The 21,589-nt window shown below is 42.7% G+C and overlaps 1 protein-coding gene and 1 long non-coding RNA gene across 2 annotated transcripts in view; one reads left to right on the top strand and one right to left on the bottom strand.

Annotated features, from left to right (window-relative positions):
- Positions 1 to 1,072, bottom strand: part of LOC124290172 — a 33,937-nt gene extending 32,865 nt beyond the window's left edge. Inside the window, exon 1 of the long non-coding RNA XR_006901844.1 lies at positions 944 to 1,072. This is a non-coding gene — a long non-coding RNA (uncharacterized LOC124290172). The remainder of the gene's footprint in view (positions 1 to 943) is intronic.
- An 829-nt stretch (positions 1,073 to 1,901) lies between these two features.
- On the top strand, positions 1,902 to 4,336 carry LOC124290152 (cyclin-dependent kinase 12-like). The gene is made up of 2 exons (XM_046726845.1): positions 1,902 to 2,096; positions 2,216 to 4,336. The coding sequence occupies exons 1-2, from the start codon at positions 1,902 to 1,904 to the stop codon at positions 4,334 to 4,336; spliced, it is 2,316 nt and encodes a 771-aa protein (XP_046582801.1).
- Positions 4,337 to 21,589: the final 17,253 nt, after the last annotated feature.

The following is a 21,589-nucleotide window of genomic DNA, read 5'->3' as shown; positions in this document are numbered from 1 at the left end:
TGTATTGCTGAATACCAAGTACTAACTAGCCTGTATTGTTGAATACCAAATATTGACGAGCCTACTCAAACTAGTGTACTCAGACTGTATCTTGGATTTATTATAATCCGCCTAGGTTCAGGCAAATATTGACAATTCTGTTCCTCGTGTATATATTTCTACATTTTACAAAATTTGATGTTTCAGTCAGCAGAACATTACATTCATTGGGTAACTCATCCACAATATGTATCTATGTTATACTATTGTAGACATCGGTGAAATATAAACAGAGCTACAGATAACTCTTTGGGTCATTGAGTTATGTACTGGCTTGTCTTCATCTCAACTGGGTATCCTAATGTACCTTTGAGTAACCAAATAAATTGTACTCGCCTCACTCAAACTCAATCGAGTATTTTGCCATGTTCCATTAATTTTAAAATTATAATAAAGTTTAAATGTTAGTGTTTGTGATTTACATATGATCTGTAATATGAGAAACGATATGAAAGACTGCAAGTTGTCAAGTTCATGCCCTGAAATAGAACCTCTCAATATACTTCAGCTATTTTATCTATCCCCCGGTACGCAATTTACGATTTGACATCTTTGTGTGTACGCATGTAAGATCACATTTATTGAGTATTATTGTACGCAATGGACTTGAGTTTTCACATAAATATTTGCGTAATTTACGCAGATACGCAGCTTATCTGTACTTCTGTATAATAAAATTACAAAGTCACTCCTGCAAAACCAGGGTATTCCTGATACACGTAGGATTTCCGATAGCTACATGTATGTCCTTTGTAGCGGTAGGCTAGATGCATGTAAAAGTAACATAAGGTAAAGCAATATGTATGTAAAACTTCAATATCTCCTCACAGCCTCTGAAAAGCAGCAAGCAGAAAGTTTGGCCTCACCAGAAAAGGGATTTAACCCAGTTACAGGTTCCACCTACCTTTCAAAAGCCGGCTCGGTCACGCTTACTCCTATATCATTTTACGGCTGTGTAGGAAATAATCTAGGAAATATCCTCCATTAGATTTCAAGCGTTACCGTAGTGGCAGCCATTTTTGTTTACTCTCTAGGGGAGATCACTCCATCTACATCGTAAAATAGATGTGGAGATTCATCAGTTCCATACATAAAGTTCGAACCCCGCTTAGTTTCCACCACTGAAATACCAGTATTATTGTTTTGCAAATTGTAAATATATTTCATCGTCTAATAGACTGTAATTTATTGTATTTTGCAAAGAATATAATTATGAAAAAGAAAAAGTGATATTTATATTTGACTCCGGCGTGAAGCATAATTCACTCAGTGCAACTCCTGTGACAGTTTTCAAATGTATGCGTCACAGGTGTTGTTCCCCTAATCATGATACCAATGGGTATCAACCCCTCGGCACACAGATACAAGAAACTCATTGAAACTGTTCGTACACATATAAAACAATAGTGAAACACGCAGGCCGTAGAAGTACATAAAAATGCAGGTCATAGAATACATGTCGAAATGTTATAGAATTGTAGTGGAGGGATTATGGATAATTAATGACCACTGACATATTACACCAAAATGTGACCAAGTCACCCCACTGTAATCATAATCAACACCTGTTCTTCCTTTCAAGGTGGACGTACGAGGTTCCTCTCCAAGACGGCCGGCCCCCATAATGTTGCTGCCGAAACTTGGGGAAACTACTTAAATTCTTCTGGGGAAGAAGTGGAAAATATCCAAAGCCCATCTGTTCATTCATCAGCCCCGAGCGGTGAGAAATCTATTGATGATGTAAAAAAACCCTGCTTCTCAAGGCCAAGGTTCACGTGCTCAAAAGCATGCGGAGGCACTAAGAGAAGCGCCATCTGACCCTCACCTTGACTCGTCAACGGAAAACTCATCAGTTGATGAGCATGGTCCAGCTCGCTGGAAGAGTCCATCTCCAAAATCTGATGAGAGTTCATCATTTCAAGGCCCGAATCCAACAAGAGAGAAGAGTCCATCTGTTCATGGGCCCAACCTTGACAGAGGGAAGACTCCATCAGATCATAGGGCTGCTTCATACCGAGGGAAGACTCCAACAGTGCATAGGGCTGCTCCATCCCGAGGTAAGACTCCATCAGTTCAAAAGGCTGCTCCATCCCGAAGAAAGACTCCATCAGTTCTGGAGGCTACTCTTACTCGAGGAAAGACTCCATCAGTTCAGAAGACTCCATTGCTTCCAAAGGTTTCCCCATTGCGAGGGAAGACTCCATCAGTTCAAAAGGCTGCTCCAGCCCGAGAGAAGACTCCATCAGTCCAAAAGGCTTTGTCAGCTCGAGGGAAGACTCCATCAATTCATAAGGCTGCTCCAGCTCGAGGGAAGACTCCATCCCGTGAGAAGACTCCGTTGCTTCCTAAGGCTTCTTCATCTCGAGGGAAGACTCCATCAGTTGACGAGCCTGCTCCAGCTCGAGGGAAGACTCCATCAATTCATAAGGCTGCTCCAGCTGGAGGGAAGACTCCATCCCGTGAGAAGACTCTGTTGCTTCCTAAGGCTTCTTCATCTCGAGGGAAAACTGCATCAGTTGACGAGCCTGCTCCATCCCGTGAGAAGACTCCATTGCTTCCAAAGGTTTCCCCATTGCGAGGGAAGACTCCATCAGTTCAAAAGGCTGTTCCAGCTCGAGGGAAGACTTCATCAGTTCATAAGGCTGCTCCATCCCGTGAGAAGACTCCATTGCTTCCTAAAGCTTCTCCATCTCGAGGGAAGACTCCATCAGTTCAAAAGGCTGATCCATCTGTAGGGAAAACTCCATCAGTTCATGAGACTGCTCCATTCCGAGGGAAGACTCCATTGCTTCCTAAGGTTGCTCCACTGCGAGGAAAGACTCCATCAGTTCACGAGCCTGCTCCATTCCGAGGGAAGACTCCATTGCTTCCTAAGGTTGCTCCACTGCGAGGAAAGACTCCATCAGTTCACGTGCCTGCTCCATTCCGAGGGAAGACTCCATTGCTTCCTAAGGTTGCTCCACTGCGAGGAATGACTCCATCAGTTCACGAGCCTGCTCCATTCCGAGGGAAGACTCCATTGCTTCCTAAGGTTGCTCCACTGCGAGGAAAGACTCCATCAGTTCATGAGACTGCTCCATCTCGAGAGAAGTTGTCATTGGTTCCTAAGGCGTCTCTATCCCGAGGGAAGACTCCGTTGGGACATGCAGTTGCTCCAGCCCGAGGGAAGACTCGATTAGTTCCCGAGCCTGTTCCAGCCCGAGAGAAGAGTCCATCAGCTCATAAGGCTGCTCCATCCCGAGTTAAGACTCCATCAGGTCATGCACTTACTCCAGCCCGAGGGAAGACCCGATTAGTTCCCGAGCCTGTTCCAGCCCGAGAGAAGACTCCGTCGGTCCCCAAGCCTGCTCCAGCCCGAAGGAAGATTCCATCAGTTCACGTGCCTGCTGCACCAGTTGACGAAAAGCCAGGCCCAGGGAAGACCTTCGCCGTCAAGACACCCCGGAAACGTGATGACATTCTGGAACCAAATTTCGTTGGCGAATTCATCAGTGGGTATCAGTTCGAGTCACTGATCAGCTCTGGTGGGGCGGCTGTAGTATACAGGGTAAGGAAGGATGGAAAGTTCTACGCGGCAAAGGTTTCTAGACATAAATGCCACCGTGATGGCTTCATAAGACGTACCTGGGAGAATGAATTCAACGTTTTAGGATCAGTGAACCACGAGAACATCATAAAAGCCTACGAACTGTTCAGACACGCAGGTAGGATGATTATGATCATGGAGCTGGTCAAAGGATATGACATGGATCATTTCATTCAAAGTCATTCTCTCAAATGGAGAAAGAAGTACCTCAAATCCATTGCGAAACAGCTTTTTTCAGCCCTCAGATATCTTCACAGTCAAAATATCGCTCACAGGGACATCAAACCGGATAACATCCTCATAGGCCCAAAGTATATGATAAAGCTCATTGACTTCGGTGGGGCGCTTAATCTGACGGAAGAGAAAACACCCGAACATAGACTTCCTACCTTCTACACGCCCGTCTACGCTCCACCAGAGGTACATATGGAAGATATGCGTGCTACAAAGGACACATGGGCAAGATCATTTGATGTATGGAGTGCCGGTGTGACCATCTACGAAACCCTTACAAGGAGTTTTCCATTTCCTATCAGGCACGATCTCATAACCGACATGTCCTTCTTCTACAAGGGCCCGGACATTGCAACCTTGAGAAACATTGACAGCAATGTCGTGAACCTTGTGAAACGATGCTTAGATCTGAATCCTTCAGGTCGTATCACAGCGAGACGCGCCCTAGATTCAAAGTATTTCTGGGGCGTCTTTTGAACAGTATGAGATTACAACTCCCTAATGTCGTAACTGGTGCTGGGTCTCACCTGTGCCCATGCTTGTCGTACAGGGCGAATAAAATGGGTATCAGGTGGTCACAATGGCTGCTGAGAAGAGATAATGAGGTCAAATATCCACGCAGCTGCGACGTAATCAATTGCGTGATCGTACCCGACGTAGTGGATCGATGCACGCTCTCCTACCAATGGATTGTCTGGTCCAGATTCGATTACGTCCCAGACCGCCGTGATGTAGTTGGAAAAGCACTGACAGCGGCGTAGAGCAACATTCTTTGCTAGATTAACATGTGATTTCTTGTAAAAAAAAAATTCGATCCTTGAAAAGGAAATCTTACGTTAGTCTTCTTGTTCAGCACCACCGACACTGTTCCTTATATGTAGACCTTGCTTCATTGTATTTTGTCATTGAATTTGATTTGATTGTCACATTCCTTTCATTGTGTGAATGTTCATTTGCTAAGTGATTGGTGGTCGTCCTAAGATTGTTTATTCCAAACTTGTGTTATACTCGCACATCTGTATCACGTGTCACGAGAGCTGATTTTGTCAAAGACTCCCAGCGTGACCAAAAATGGTACAGCGAACTGCTAATAATATTTGTGATGGGTGTGACAGACTGGTCAGATTAGCTGACACAAAGCATGACCTTGCTCTGAAGAGACACGGCTCATACTGGGACGAAAATGAAAGACTAATGTTCCAGCAAGCTCACAAATTTGTGACTGATGTGCCCTGTAGCACTACAGCTTGTTATCTGTATGTCTCTGTCATGAAGGATCGCTACTGCAACAAGGAATGTGATCAGGGAACAGCAATGTTAAATGTTCCTCCATTTGGCCAAAGAACCAAAGAACAAGGATGCCAAATGAACATGTTCCTTCATGTCATCAAAAACGGCACCACCATGAAACATGAACTTCTGTGTTGTTCCTGTATTGGATGAGTTTTCCATGAGAGATTTTTGCCCCCTGTTCACTAAATAAAAGCCTATATCATAAAAACAGCGGGAGAAAAAAAAAGAAACACAACCTACAAAAATAATTGTTCTGCGAGGACATATACATTTTTGTAATATTGTACCAATAGCCGTCATCGTTAAAGGGCATTGTCACGTGTTGAATCGACAGGGATCACGTGGATCACAGATGTGCTGTGACCCGTGCCCACTTTCCTGCCGTACACTACCCCAATGTGATGAAGGATCACAACTGCCATGTGTTGCGTGGAACTCCGTGTCATGAGGGATCACAACTGCCTTGTCTTGTCTCAACTTTAATGTGATGAAGGATCACAACTGCCTTTTTTCCCCTTAACCTCGATGTGCTGAAGGGTCACAAATGCCTTTCGTTTCCTCTACCTCAACGTGATGAAGGATCACAACTGTCATGCGTTGACTGAACCTCAGTGTGATGAAGGATCACAACTGCCATGTGTTGACTGTACCTCAGTGTGATGAAGGATCACAACTGCCATGTGTTGCCTCTACCTCAAAGTGATAAAGATCACAGGTGCCTTATTTTGGTTACACCACAATGTGATGAAGAGTCACAACTGCCATGTGTGGCTAAATCTCAGTGTGATGAAGGATCACAACTGCCATGTGTTGCCGCTACCTCAATGTGATGAAGGATCACAGATGCCATGTGTTGCCTCTACCTCAATGTGATGAAGGATCACAGCTGCCATGTGTTGCCTCTACCTCAATGTGATGAAGGATCACAACTGCCATGTGTTGCCTCTACCTCAATGTGATGAAGGATCACAACTGCCGTGTGTTGCCTCTACATCAGTGTGATGAAGGATCACAACTGCCATGTGTTGCCTCTACCTTCAAGTGTGATGAAGGATCACAACTGCCATGTGTTACCTCCACCTTAATATGATGAAGGATCACAACTGCCATGTGTTATCTCTACCTCAATATGATGAAGGATCACAGCTGCCATGTGCTACCTCTACCTCAATGTGATAAAGGATCACAACTGCAATGTGTGGCTAAATATCAGTGTGATGAAGGATCACAGATGCCATGTGTTGCATGGACCTCAATGTGATAAAGGATCACAGCTGCCATGTGTTGCCTCTACCTCAGTGTGATGAAGGATCACAACTGCCATGATGAAGGATCACAACTGCCATGCGCTACCTAAACCTAAATGGGATGAAGGATCACAACTGCCATGTGTGGCTAAATCTCAGTGTGATGAAGGATCACAGCTGCCATGTGTTGCATTGACCTCAATGTGATGAAGGATCACAGCTGCCATTTGTTGCCTCTACCTCAATGTGATGAAGGATCACAGCTGCCATGTGTTGCCTCTACCTCAATGTGATGAAGGATCACAACTGCCATGTGTTGCCTCTACCTCAATGTGATGAAGGATCACAACTGGATCACTGCCTCAATGTGATGAAGGATCACAACTGCCATGTGTTGCCTCTACCTCAATGTGATGAAGGATCACAACTGCCATGTGTTGCCTCTACATCAATGTGATGAAGGATCACAACTGCCATGTGTTGCATGGACCTCAATGTGATGAAGGATCACAACTGCCATGTGTTGCCTCTACCTCAATGTGATGAAGGATCACAACTGCCATGTGTTGCCTCTACATCAATGTGATGAAGGATCACAACTGCCATGTGTTGCATGGACCTCAATGTGATGAAGGATCACAACTGCCATGTGTTGCATCGACCTCAATGTGATGAAGGATCACAACTGCCATGTGTTGCCTCTACCTCAATGTGATGAAGGATCACAACTGCCATTTTTTACCTCCACCTTAATGTGATGAAGGATCACAGCTGCAATGTGTTGCCTCTACCTCAATGTGATGAAGGATCACAGATGCCATTTGTTACCTCCACCTTAATGTGATGAAGGATCAAAACTGCCATGTATTGTTTCTACCTCCAAGCGATGAAGGATCAAAACTGCCATGTGTTGCCTCTACCTCAATGTGATGAAGGATCACAACTGCCATTTGTTGCATGGACCTCAATGTGATGAAGGATCACAACTGCCATGTGTTACCTCTACCTCAGTGTGATGAAGGATCAAAACTGCCATGTGTTACCTCTACCTCCAATGTGATGAAGGATCAAAACTGCCATGTGTGCCTAAACCCCAATGTGATAAAGGATCATATCTGCCATGTGTTACTTCAACCTCCAAGCGATAAAGGATCAAAACTGCCTTGTGTGGCTAAACCTCAGTGTGATGAAAGATCACATCTGCCATGTTTTGCTTACACTTCAGTGTGATGATGCATCACAACTGCCACGTTTTACATCTACCTCAATGCGATGAATGATCACAGCTGCCATGTGTTGCCTGAACCTCAATGTGATGAGGGGCCAAATCTATCATTTGTTGGCTCTGTACCGCAGTGTTATGAAGGATCACAACTCCTTTGTGTTACCTGTAACCTTAATGTGATGAGGGGCCATAAATGCCATGTGTTTCATGAACCACAGTGTTATGAATGATCACAAATGCAATGTGTTGCATGAACTTCAGTGTTATGAATGATCACAAATGCAATGTGTTGCATGAACTTCAGTGTTATGAATGATCACAAATGCAATGTGTTGCATGAACTTCAGTGTTATGAATGATCACAAATGCAATGTGTTGCATGAACTTCAGTGTTATGAATGATCACAAATGCAAAGTGTTGCATGAACTTCAGTGTTATGAATGATCACAAATGCAATGTGTTGCATGAACTTCAGTGTTATGAATGATCACAAATGCAAAGTGTTGCATGAACTCCAGTGTTATGAATGATCACAAATGCAATGTGTTGCATGAACTTCAGTGTTATGAATGATCACAAATGCAGTGTGTTGCATGAACTTCAGTGTTATGAATGAGCACAAATGCAAAGTGTTGCATGAACTCCAGTGTTATGAATGATCACAAATGCAATGTGTTACATGAACTTCAGTGTTTAGGAAATACTCTGAGTGATGTATTCAGATGTCCTTTTTATCTTTGTTTTGCTTTCTTATCCCGTCTAGCCTCATCCATTGCTTGAAATCGTTTTACATTCGTTCGAAAATTCGCCGGGAAACTATAGAAAAAAATACTTTCGGCGTTTCAGAAAGGATTATTAATTTGTTTTGGTCTGATGATATGGTCTGATCGTATTGGCTTTGTTGTGAAACTGTAAAACGAATACAAAAATAGATTATTAGTTTTTAGAAGAAAAAATGGAAAGAAATGTTTAAAAATATTACTTTGTGTGGTGGGTTGTCCTAAAAATATGTTCTATTTTTGTATTATTTATATTGTCAAAATCACAAATAATGGAGAGAAAAATAACAATAAGGGAAAAAAACAGTTCCAATTGTTTTTGTCCTGTTTTGGTGTTTTAAAGTGTATATTGTGAAAACACTAGTAGAAATAATAAAAGGGAAAAAACAATAACGGCGAACACAAAATATACAAAAATATATTTATCAAGTCATATATACAGTCTACATTATACATATATAAAAATATATATTAGTTGTTTTAATCTTATATACTACTGATGTTACACGCAACCTTTCATATATGTTGCTTATATATGTGTAATTTGTCAGTATCATTTTTTAAATAGATGTTAAGAAATGTAAATTTGTAACACCAATGTGAATAAATTTTTAGATGAACAGCTGCAAGTTGCCTTATTTATAGTCGGACCCGGGTAGATCCGGGTTAGAATTGATCTGCAGCAACCCATGCCAGTCGTACAGATGTGGTGCTGACAACCGAAAATACCTAAGGGACGCAACTCCGTACAGCGAACTTGCTGCAACGTAAACTGCCTGGGCCACCCTGCCCCCTCCTCCCTCTGAGAATGTCTTACATCTCATTACTTCTCGGGATTCCGACCCGTGAAGGTCCGGGTTAGAACTGATCTTCAGTAACCCATGCTTGTCGTAAGAGGCGACTAACGGGATCGTGTGGTCAGGCTCGCTGACTTGGTTGACATATGTCATCGTAACCCAATTGCGTAGATCGACGTTCATGCTGTTGATCACTGGATTGTCTGGTAGAGACTCGATTATGTACAAATCGCCGCTTACAGCTGGAATATTTGGTGAGTGCGGCGCTAACACTATTTATAGTCGCGCATTATCTGAATACTAGGATTCATTTGAACCACTTGGACCGATTGAGTTGACTGAGTTAGTGTGTTAAAAAGAAGGTGGCTATCAAGCAACCGAATGAGGCCGAGTTCAAGGGCAGATAACCTAATAACTGGAAAGCTGGGCCGTTGGAGTGAACAAAACTGAGGCGAAAAAGAAAGTATACCGATATTTTTTTCATGTGATTTAAATTTAAAAGAACTTGTGTTAAATTCTTAAATCAAACTATCTCTTACAATCACAACAATGTAGAAGTTTTCTTTGTGCACTAAGTTCCAGTACAGATCATGTTTTGCATGATGTTATTCATAAGTTGAGACATGTTCAATTGAAAATCAAACATATCATCAAACCAACTGAGGGGTATAGTTTCTTTGGTCCCTCAATTTATATGTTTGACAGAAAAAAATGAAACTCGACGTGATAATGAAAACTCGCACTGAGAATGTAGGTAGAATCTATTGCTTATCGCTCCGCTTTCTATATGTAAATTGTGTAAATACCACAGTTTGTCGACAATAGAATATCTTATTTGGTGTTCCTCGCGCCATCGTAATATGAGATCAGGGTACGGTGGTCGAGTTGGTTTAGGCGTTACAATTCCCTGTGGACAGTTATGTCCACTGTCTGCGCCATGATTCGCTGAGTTCAAGTTCTAATAAATATGTTTTGTTTGTTGTCGTCGTGTGGTAAACTGTGTGACTTACTCGGCTTGGCATGCATATGAAATACTGTTTACGCGGCGTTTAACTAACTCATTTGCTGCTTTGGATCACCCGAACCTCATATGAATTGTTTATGGTTTATCACAAGTTGTTTTCTTTGTTCATCGCGTTCGCTCATCGGTTCTGGCTATATGAAGCAGACATAAAATATTTATAATTGTCACGACAACTGCTTGTGATTGTGTTTTGTTTGACGCCGCACTCATCGATACCCCCAGCTATGTGGCGGTGGTCTGTAAATAATTGAGTCTGGACCAGACAATCCAGTGATCAACAGCATGAGCATCGATCTTCGCAATTGCTTGTTGATTGGCGTGTGTCGATATCAAATAACTCAAATAACTCCGTCCCAGTTTTCGTCGTTCTCCACGATGACACTGCCAATAAAACGCGCGCGCGCGCGTGTGTGTGTGTGTGTGTGTGCGTGCGTGCGTGGGTGCGTGCATTCGTGCGTGAGTTCGTGAGTTCGGTTAAACGTCACCTTGAACACAATATCAGGTAAGTCACGGCTATTAAGGTTGATTTGAGAGGAAAGCTGCATGTCAAAAGCACGAGAACGGTCGTCATAAACGTAGAAACTTCATCGGGGCGAACCGGAGTTCGAACCAACAACTTTGAGTTTCCGGTGTGTCCAAGCGGCATCGATGACATTTAGGGGTATGGGGCCGTCAACCCACAAGATCTTTGCTACAACATACAACATCAGCAGAACAGGGGGCTGCGATAACAATCCAGAACAGCCAGCCGGTGACCAGGTGAAAATCCATGAGCTTTCAAAGTAGTCGCAATGTTAACTTATCGGTGTAATTATTGGGCACGAGTGACTATTACTACCAATACTCACAACATGGATGCCTCACACCCATTAAATGAGACTAGGAGGTGTCACGGTACTGTATTGGGTCCGTCTCGTTGGGAGTTCAGTCACAAAAGGGTAAAACATTTGTTTTGCTGAAACAGCTCATGTCTTAAAGAGCAACTAGGAACATCGAGCGTTATTTGGATTACAGAGCAGCAAGCTGATATGGATATGGAAAAGATATATGTTTATGCTAGTCGAACAATTTGGGGTTTTTTCGCCGCCAAAATACACACATGTTATATGATGTATTGGTTGCTGTGTTAGGGTGGATGCGTCGTATCACATATAAAATCGCTACCCCTTGTACACAAATACGACTGCTTCAACTCCTACACAGGTAAAACTGCTACCACTGCTACACCGATACACTGGTACTAATACCATACAGATAAAACTGCTAGCACCACTCCTACTACTACGTATACTGCTGCTACTATTACTACAGCTACTACTACTACTTATACAGCTACTACTACCACTACTACTACTTATACTGCTACTGCTACTACTTATACTGCTACTACTACTCATTTTATACTCACTACTACTACTACTTATACAGCTACTACTACCATTTATACCACTACAGCCACTACTACTCACTTATACAGCCACTACTACACTACTACTTATACCACTACTACACTACTACTTATACAGCTACTACTACTACACTACTTATACTACTACTACTACTATACAGCTACTATACTATTTATACTACTACTACTTACTCACTACTACTACTTTATACTACTACTACTACTACTGCATACCACTTACTACTAATTTATACTACTACTACTTTATACTACTACTTAATCACTACTTTATACAGCTACTACTACTACTACTTATACTACTACTACTACTTACTCTTACTACTTATACCACTACTACTACTCTACTAACTTTATAATTGCCTACTATTCACTACTACTTATACTACTACTACTACTTATACAGCTAATTCTTTATACTACTCACTACTACTTATACACTGCTACTACTTATACAGCCACTACTACTACTCACTTATACTACTACTACTACTTATCACTACTACTCACTACTACTGCTACTAACTTACTACTTACCATTTATACTACCACTACTCACTTATACTACTACTACTACTACAGCCACTACTACTTATACTACCACTACTTATACAGCCACTACTACTTATACTGTTACTACTACTACTACTTATACTAGCTACTACACTACTACTACTACTACTACTTTTATAACTGCCACTCACTATTTATATACTGCTACTACTGCTTATACTGCTACTACTACTACTCACTGTCGCTGCTAATTTCTACTTACTAATGCTACTACACACTCACTGTTGCTGCTACTACTCACTACTTTATACTACTACTGCTACTACTACTGCTACTACTACTTATACAGCTACTCACTTATACAGCTACTACTACTACTTATAATTGCTACTACTCACTACTCACTTTATACAGCCACTACTACTTATACTGTTACTACTACTTATACACTACTAACTTATACAGCTACTACTACTTAACTGTTACTAACTACTTATACAGCTACTACTTTATACAGCTACTACTACTTCATAACTGTTACTACTACTACTACTCTTATACAGCCACTAATTTCATACTATAGCTGTCACTCACTTATAACTGTTACTACCACTACTCACTACTACTTATACAGCTACTACTCACTTAACTGTTACTACTGCCACTCACCACTCTTATACAGCCACTCACTTATACAGCCACTCCTACTCTTATACTGTTACCACTACCACTACTTATACAGCCACTCACTAATACAGCACTACTACTCACTTATACTGTTACTACTACTACTCACTTCATACAGCCACTACTTATACAGCCACTTCACTAATTTATACCTGTTACTACTACTCACTACTCTTATACAGCCACTACTACTATACAGCCACTACTACTTATACTGTTACCACTACTCACTCACTTCTTATACAGCCACTAATTACTAACTTATACTGTTACTACTACTACTTATAACAGCCACTCACTCACTTATACTGTTATACACACCACTACTACTTTATACAGCCACTACCACTACTACTACTACTCACTTCATACAGCCACTACCACTACTTATACTGTTACTACTACTACCACTTATACAGCTACTCACTACCACTTATACTGTTACTACTACTCACTTATACAGCTACTCACTCACTTATAACTGTTACCACTACTCACTCACTTATACAGCCACTACCACTACTCACTACTATTTATCTGCTACTACTGCTTTATACTGCTACTACTACTCACCACTGTCGCAAGCTACTTTACACTACTCACTGCTACCACTACCACTGTTGCTGCTGCTACTCACTACTTATACTACTTATACCACCACTCCACTCCACTACTCACTACCACTTATACTTGCTGCCACTGCCACTTCACTCACTTATACTGCCACTGCTACTACTACACTATACTGCTACTGCTACTACTCACTGCCACTACCACTCTTATACTTACACTACTACTAACTTATAATTGCTACTACTCACTCACTTATACTGCTGCTACTACTCACTTTATACTACTGCTACCACTTCACTACTCACTACTACTTTTCACTGCTGCCACTACTAACTGTTATACCACTGCCACTACTACTCTTACCACTACTCACTTATACTGCTGTTACTACTACTTATACTACTGCTACTACTACTACTACTACTACTTATACAGCTACTACTACTTATACTGTTACTACTACTACTACTTATACAGCTACTACTTATACAGCTACTACTACTTATACTGTTACTACTACTACTACTTATACAGCTACTACTACTTATACTGTTACTACTACTACTTATACAGCTACTACTACTTATACTGTTACTACTACTACTACTTATACAGCTACTACTACTACTACTACTTACTTATACTGCCACTTCTACTACTACTGCTACTACTGCTTATACTGCTACTACTACTACTACTGTCGCTGCTACTTCTACTACTACTGCTACTACTACTACTGTTGCTGCTGCTACTACTACTTATACTACTACTGCTACTACTACTACTGCTACTACTACTACTATATACTGCTACTACTACTACTACTTATACCTGCTACTCTACTACTACTACTGCTACTACTACTACTACTAATTGCTACTACTACTACTACTACTACACTTATTTACTACTACTACTACTTATACTGCTGCTACTACTACTTATACTACTGCTACTACTACTACTACTACTACTACTTTTACTGCTGCTACTACTACTACTAATACTACTTTTACTGCTGCTGCTACCACTGCCACTACTAATTAAACTACTTCTACCACCTCAAGTAGACAAACATCTAGTCACGGTAATAAACATATTTTACAGAAACAAAGATTCCTAAATTATAGTCATAAAACATTATGAAAATGAGCCCAGAGATTTATTCAGCCGAAACTGTGTTATTCTAGACTGCATGGGCTTTCTTGCATACATTTGTTTCAGATTGGATACACTCATAGATTTGATACACTCATAGATTTGATACCACTTATAGATTTGATACACTTATAGATTTGATACACTCCTAGATTTGATATAGATTTGATTTGATACTCATAGATTTGATACCACTTATAGATTTGAAACCACTTATAGATTTGATACACTCATAGATTTGATACCACTTATAGATTACAGGACAGACTACACCGCCACCACCCTTACTTCTACTCCTGCTGCTACTACTACTGTTGCTGCTGCTGCTACTACTACTACTAGTGATTACTACTACTACTAATTCTACCACTACTACCCCTAATGCTGCCGAGGTGACGTTAAACTTAAACTACTACTACTACTACTACTACTACTACTACTACTACTACTACTACTACTACTACTACTACTACTACTGCTGCTGCTGCTGCTGCTGCTGCTGCTGTTGTTACAATTACTACACTAAAAGTGAGGCCATGGCTTGATGACTTTTCCAACTCCGCCGAGATACAAATTGGTCAGTGTTCACGTACTTCAACGTGCCCAGTCGCAACCTTCATTTGACCATCCCTCCGTCCGCAAGCCTGTCTCTGTCCGTCCATCCGGCATCTCTGTCCGTCTTCACAGACAGGTGACCAGTCCAAGAAATGGCAAGACCATGCGTGACACGCGCGCTCGTTTTTCACGTGCAACAAACACCCCCAAGAACACATGCGGCCCTAATCACCACGAGAGACCCTTCGCGCTTGTGGAAACTTCTCAAAGGGTTTTGGTTCTGAAATGGATGCATCCTATCCTGTATGTGCTGAAAACTGACCAATTTGTAGCGTGGCGAAGCTGGTAAAGTCATCACGCCACGCCGTCTCTTTCAACACGGATAGTTGCGCTTTTTGTGAAGGAGTGAACGCCTGTCGACCGAACTGGATCGTGTAAAGTCAACAGTTGCTTCAGGGAAACATAGGGCCGCCAGCGGATTACATTTCTCATCTTGTACAATAGGTCCCGTTGGTAACACAGGGAAGCATTTACTAAGCAAACAATTGGAAAGGAAATAGTGCGGAGCAATGCCACAGGAAAAGTCATTTCTCTTGCTGAACAGACCGACAGACAACCGAGGTACATGTTTGATACATCTGCCGTTCCCGAGGTAGGGGAGAGGATCGAGGTCCGGGGCGGGGGGTGCGTCAGGGTATCTGGGGTGCGTCTGAAGACAGGCACAGGGGTACTGTATTCTACACCTGATGTTCCAGTGGTAAGTGAGGGTATCGGGGGCCGTGGACGAAGGGTAAGTTAAGATTCGACACAGAGGCGCATGTCTTCTACACCTGTTCCCGTGGTAGGCGAGAGGATCGAGGCCTGGGGCCGCTGGGTGCTCAGGGTATCGGGACCGGGGACTGATGGGTGCGCCGGAGGGCAGACACTGAGGGTGCGTTAAGACTCGACAATGTCTTCTACACCTGTTCCCGTGGTAGGCGAGAGTCTCCGGATCCAGGGCATAGGGGCTGGTTGGAGTATTGCGGGCTGGGCTCTAAGGGTGCTCAATGAGCTGCATGTCTTTTCCACCTGCAGTCATCGTGGTTGGCGAGAATCTCGGGATCCTGGTCCGCAGGTGCGATGGAATATCGAGGGCCGGGTTCTTAGGGTTTAGGGGCGGTGGGGTAGCCTAGTGGTTAAAGCGTTTGCTCGTCACGCCGAAGACCCGGGTTCGAATCCCAACATGGGTACAATGTGTGAAGCCCATTTCTGGTGTCCCCCGCCGTGATGTTGCTGGAATATTGCTAAGAGCGGCGTAAAACCAAACTCAGTCAGTCAGTCTTAGGGTTAATGTTTAGGGTTGGTTTATGTTTTCTTCGTTGGTTGGAGTCTCCGGATCCGGGAGCGTGCAGTGCGTCGGACGATGGGTATCTGGGTAGAGTTGGGAGTATGTTTCCGCCCTAGTTCACGCACACACGGACACACACATGTTTGGCTTATGGTTAGGGCAGCGGTATTGAAATATTCCATCTCCATATTGATTGACATAATATACCAACAACATAATGTTGTTACAGTGTTGGCTCGTCACACCGAAAGTCCGGGTTCCATCTCCTACATGGATATTGTTATGAAAATTATGAAGTCCCTCATGACATGACTGGAGTGAGTGAGTTAGTGAGTGAGTGAGTTGTGTTTTACGCCGATTTTAGCAATATTCCAGCAATATCACGGCGGGGGACACCAGAAATGGGCTTCACATATTGTACCCATGTGGGAAAATCGAACCCGGGCCTTCGGCGTGACCAGCGAACGCTTTAACCACTAGGCTACCCCACCGCCCCTAAAATGACTGGAAGGTTGTAAAGAGGCATAAAACTTACACACCCGTGAAGACCCGGGTTAGAATTGGTCTTCATTAACCCATGCTTGTTGTAAGAGGCGACTAACGGTATGAGGTGGTCAGGCTCTCTGACTTGGTTGACACATGTCATCGTATCCCAATTGCGTAGAACGATGATCATGATATTGGTCACTGGATTGCCTGGTCGAGACTCGATTATTTACAGACCGCCGCCATATAGCTGGAATATTGCTGAGTGCGGCGTTAAACAACAAACAACAAAATAAGACTCACTCACTCACTCCATTCTAAAGATACTACTCTACTATGAGATTATATCATAGCTCAAAACTATCTGTTCTTAGGATGATGTACCTAACGGAGATTAAATCTGTGTGCCTTTTAGTGAAGGAGTATTTCTTATGCAGAATGTTCCCTCAACTATGCGTATGCCGCGCATTGCGACGTTGCAGGTAATGGCTGAGTTGAAACGTTTGTTCGTTTTCCTTCTTCTTTCGTTATCATTCCTCCCTTCCTTACTTTCTTCATTCTTTCCTAGACAACCGCTGAATATATACATAGTCTCTCAATATATATAATTTTGATGGTAACAAATAATCCCATTTATATTGAAAAGGAGCACCCGTGAGATGGGAGATTCAGAACATGCTGAAATCTATCTTGCTTCATTTAGGGGCTTTAGCATTGCTGGGAGGGCAAGGGTTCAGTGACTGTGAGACAGGCCATATAGTTCCTTCCTTACCTTGCGGCAGTTAAAGCGTTCGTTGGTCACGCCGTACCCGTAGATTCAACATATCGGTACAATGTGTGAGGTGAGGTGAGGTGAGGTGAGGTGAAATTGGGTTTAACGTCGTACTTGAGAATATTTCGCTCATATGACGACGTGCATGCGTGTGTATGTGTATGTGCGGCTGCTTGTACTAGCCCAGACTGAAGCTGGCTTTATAGTGCTAGCCCACTGAGATACCATGCCGCAGTGAAGCATGAATACCCCACTCAGGCACATTATACTGACTCCGAGCCGACCATTCCTTGTTGTACCCTTTAATGCCGAGCGCCAGGCAGGGACCAACAAGTACCATATTTTAACGTCTTTTGCTAAGACGCGGTCGGGGGTACAATGTGTGAAGCCCATTTCTGGTATCCCCCGCCGTGGTTTTGCCGGAATACTGCTAAAAGTAGTGTAAAACCATACTTACTCTTTCCTTCGTTCCTTACTTCGTCCTTTCGTTGACTCATGTTCTCATTCATTCCGCCATCAAAACATTTTGAATGCATCAGCTGACTCACCGATCCACTCATTCATGCACTCTTTCATTCATACGTTCACCGTTAAATATATACACGTGGTGAAACATTCTATTGCATGTTAGGATCACAGTCTTCTACTTAAACAATATCCTTCGTTCTGGTTCACACAGTTATATTGATGGTCTGCATCTGATGATACAAATGTTCCTATATCTACAATCAATCTACAAGTGACGCCATCCGCCTGTCGCAGGAACTCTTTGACTCTACTCAAAGAAGTTCTTTGACTCCACGTACAACCAATCAGTCGGAATCAAGAATTCGTCTGACGAGACAGCAGGTACCATAACTCGCGTACAAGAAACGTAGGATTTGAAGATATGCAGTCCGGCGCGGGATGATGATAAGGATCACCATCTGAAACCATTCTGTTTCTTCTCAATGCCCTCTAATGAGTCCTACATAACGGTTTATTCTGACATGGCACTCATCTGAAGAACATCTGGTTATAACCATGGCTATACTTTATAACAGTTATATATGTTATAACAGACGTTCATTACATTCTCGGACGTGCATCTCTGGTGTAGCAGTAGATCCAGCCTGTCAAGATAACATCACGTTTTCTTACCCTGACAAGGATTGGTTGTATATCAGATGGTGTAGTTCGGCTACTCTTTGGCACTTAACAATTGGTTCTTTAAGGGTTGATTTTGTTTATTATACGCAGTCTGGTGTTTTATAAATATACTGACTGGCAGAAAGTTGGAAACGGCTAAACGATTAGTGTGTCCTTGAGATTGCTCGATTTTGATTGGTCAGTCAGAGGTTATCAAATCAGTAGTAAATCCCCTCTAATTGAAGCGGGCGGTTTGATGGCAGTACCACGGCGGGAGATGATGTCTGTAATAGTGCTTCTTTTTTAATCATGGTCGAAAGACATTTTAAATAATTATGTGTATAGTCGCACAAAACGCAACGTTGCGGTTATTAAAAAATTCCAACACGTTTGTCAATACGTTTTGTACAGGAATAACGAAATGCATCTACACTGGGAATGTATTTCACGTTATTGCCCAAGAGAAAGCTTGAACTTTGCCCTTGTTTATATGCGTCCTTGACATTATATTTTTTACATAACATTAAGAGTTAGATTCAAATTACCGGGGTAAGTCAGGTCACCTATCATTACATTCAATACAGCATGTTTATCTCCTGATTTGGTCACTGTGATACCATTAACCCTACCCTACCACCCTACCGCCCCACCGCCCTACCGTCCTACCGCCCCACCGCCCCACCGCCCCACCGCCCTACCGCCCCACCGCCCCACCGCCCTACCGCCCCACCGCCCCACCGCCCCACCGCCCCGCCCACCGCCCTACCACCCCACCGCCCCACCTGCCCTACCGCCCGACCTCCCCAAAGAATGCACAGCATGACCCGTGACTCCTTACATGGCACGTTGAATCAACATAATAAACAGAAGCAACCTTCCCTATACTAAAATTTAGTCCCTGAATATAATTTGGATAGAAACAAATAACTCCATTTAAACTGAAAAAGTGTCAGTGTGATGGGATATTCAGAGCAGGAAGGAAATCTAGACTTGATTTTTGGGGTTTTGCGTTGCAGAGTTCCAGAGCTCCAGACTATTTTGGGGAAAAGAATCGAAATTTGAAAAAGGAACAAAAAGTTCTTGAATTTCAAATAAATTGCCGAGATACTAAGCCAGTACTTCCCCGGGTCAACACCATTTTAATATACTCATGCCAACCCCCACACACCTCACACACCTCACACACCCACCCCACACCCCCTCTCCAATTAAAAACTTTCAAGGGGTGACAACCATTATTGGCATGAGTATATGTATCCATTTGAATGGGTGAGTTTAGTTTTACGCCGATTTTAGCAATATTCCAGCAATATCACAGAGGGGACACCAGAAATGGGCTTCACACATTGTACCCATGTGGGGAATCGAACCCGGGTCTTCGGCGTGGCGAGCGAACGCTTTAACCACTAGGCTACCCCACCGCCCCCGTTGCAGAAAGGGCTGTTATGTGGTTCAGGGAATGTAAGATAAACTAAACGTACTCTATCATAGGTTCATGGCATGAAATGAATAGACTCGTGAAGATTCGGATTAAAATTGTTCTTCAACAAGCCATGCCTGTCGTAAGAGGCGACCAGCGGGATCAGGTTGGTGCATGTCACCGTAACCCACTTGCACGATTCGAGGCTCATGATGTCAATCACGTGTTTATCAGGCCCAGACTCGATTCTATAAAGACGGCCATGTAAATGGAATATTGTGGAATGTTGGCGTTTAAGTACATCTTTAATTAAGTTCCCTAAACGGTTACAACACGCCCGTTAGTGCAGAGTCAGCTCTTCAGAACGTAGAGACCTTTCTTGGAGTGTACAAGCGAGGTGAACCGATTACAGTAATGTTTGAAAATCTGTACTTGATTACAGTAGAAGCGGAAGCTATGGAACCATGGGCGTCGACACTGAGTACGGTTCCAACCAAAATGTTAGGACATCAAACAAAATATCTTCTTGCCAGAAAGTTCTCATGTAAAGAAAACATAGACGTATTTTACACCAACATGTGATCTTTCTAGGCCCTTCTAAACATCTCGTATGTTAGATCACCCCGACATAGTTAACGGTCAATGCATTATTTATGCTACAATCCCTCAGCAAGAGATGTATCTTGAACTATCAGGACACACCGACATAGCATTTAGGAGTCGGCTCTCTGAAGATGAAGCCGGTAAAAAACTGAATTTTCATCTGCTATCAGGTTATTTTTGTTGGTAATGGATTTCTCCCGTTGTGCGAGAGTATACGTCAGCATTACAGCATTGTCTGTCGATTGTGATGTATATTATTTAATATAATATCACTTGCACAGAAATACATTTGGTCCCGACGCTGAAAATTTGATTACTGTGTTCGGACCGTGTGCTCTTCTTGCTTTGCCTCTTTGGCTGGAGTGGGTCTATCGCTGTAGTCTGTTTTAGAGGTGTAATTGATTCTATATTGGGTTGTTTTGTCGCGGGGCCAAAAGGTAAGACAACAGCAGGCTTGCGGTTTATTCGTGCTTGGGGAATTCATGACGAGCTGTGTAACGTTTGGTAACAAGAGGAACGAATAAGATGACTTTTTGCCCAATATTTGGGTTTTACGTTTTCTTGCTTTCACGTTAGTTGTTTCAGAGTTCTGGATAAGGGAACGTAACAAGAAGGGATGGGGGTTGCTGATTTGTGGTTTATGAACCGACTCTCCCATCACCCGTCATCCATGCTCTGACTCCTAACCTACTCACCCACTCACTCACCCACTCATT

The sequence above is a fragment of the Haliotis rubra genome, unplaced genomic scaffold, assembly GCF_003918875.1.
Source record: "Haliotis rubra isolate DU_JTF1 unplaced genomic scaffold, ASM391887v1 Scf459, whole genome shotgun sequence".
In the NCBI taxonomy this organism is placed as follows: Eukaryota; Metazoa; Mollusca; class Gastropoda; order Lepetellida; family Haliotidae; genus Haliotis; species Haliotis rubra.
This window is presented reverse-complemented; position numbering and strand designations above follow the sequence as displayed.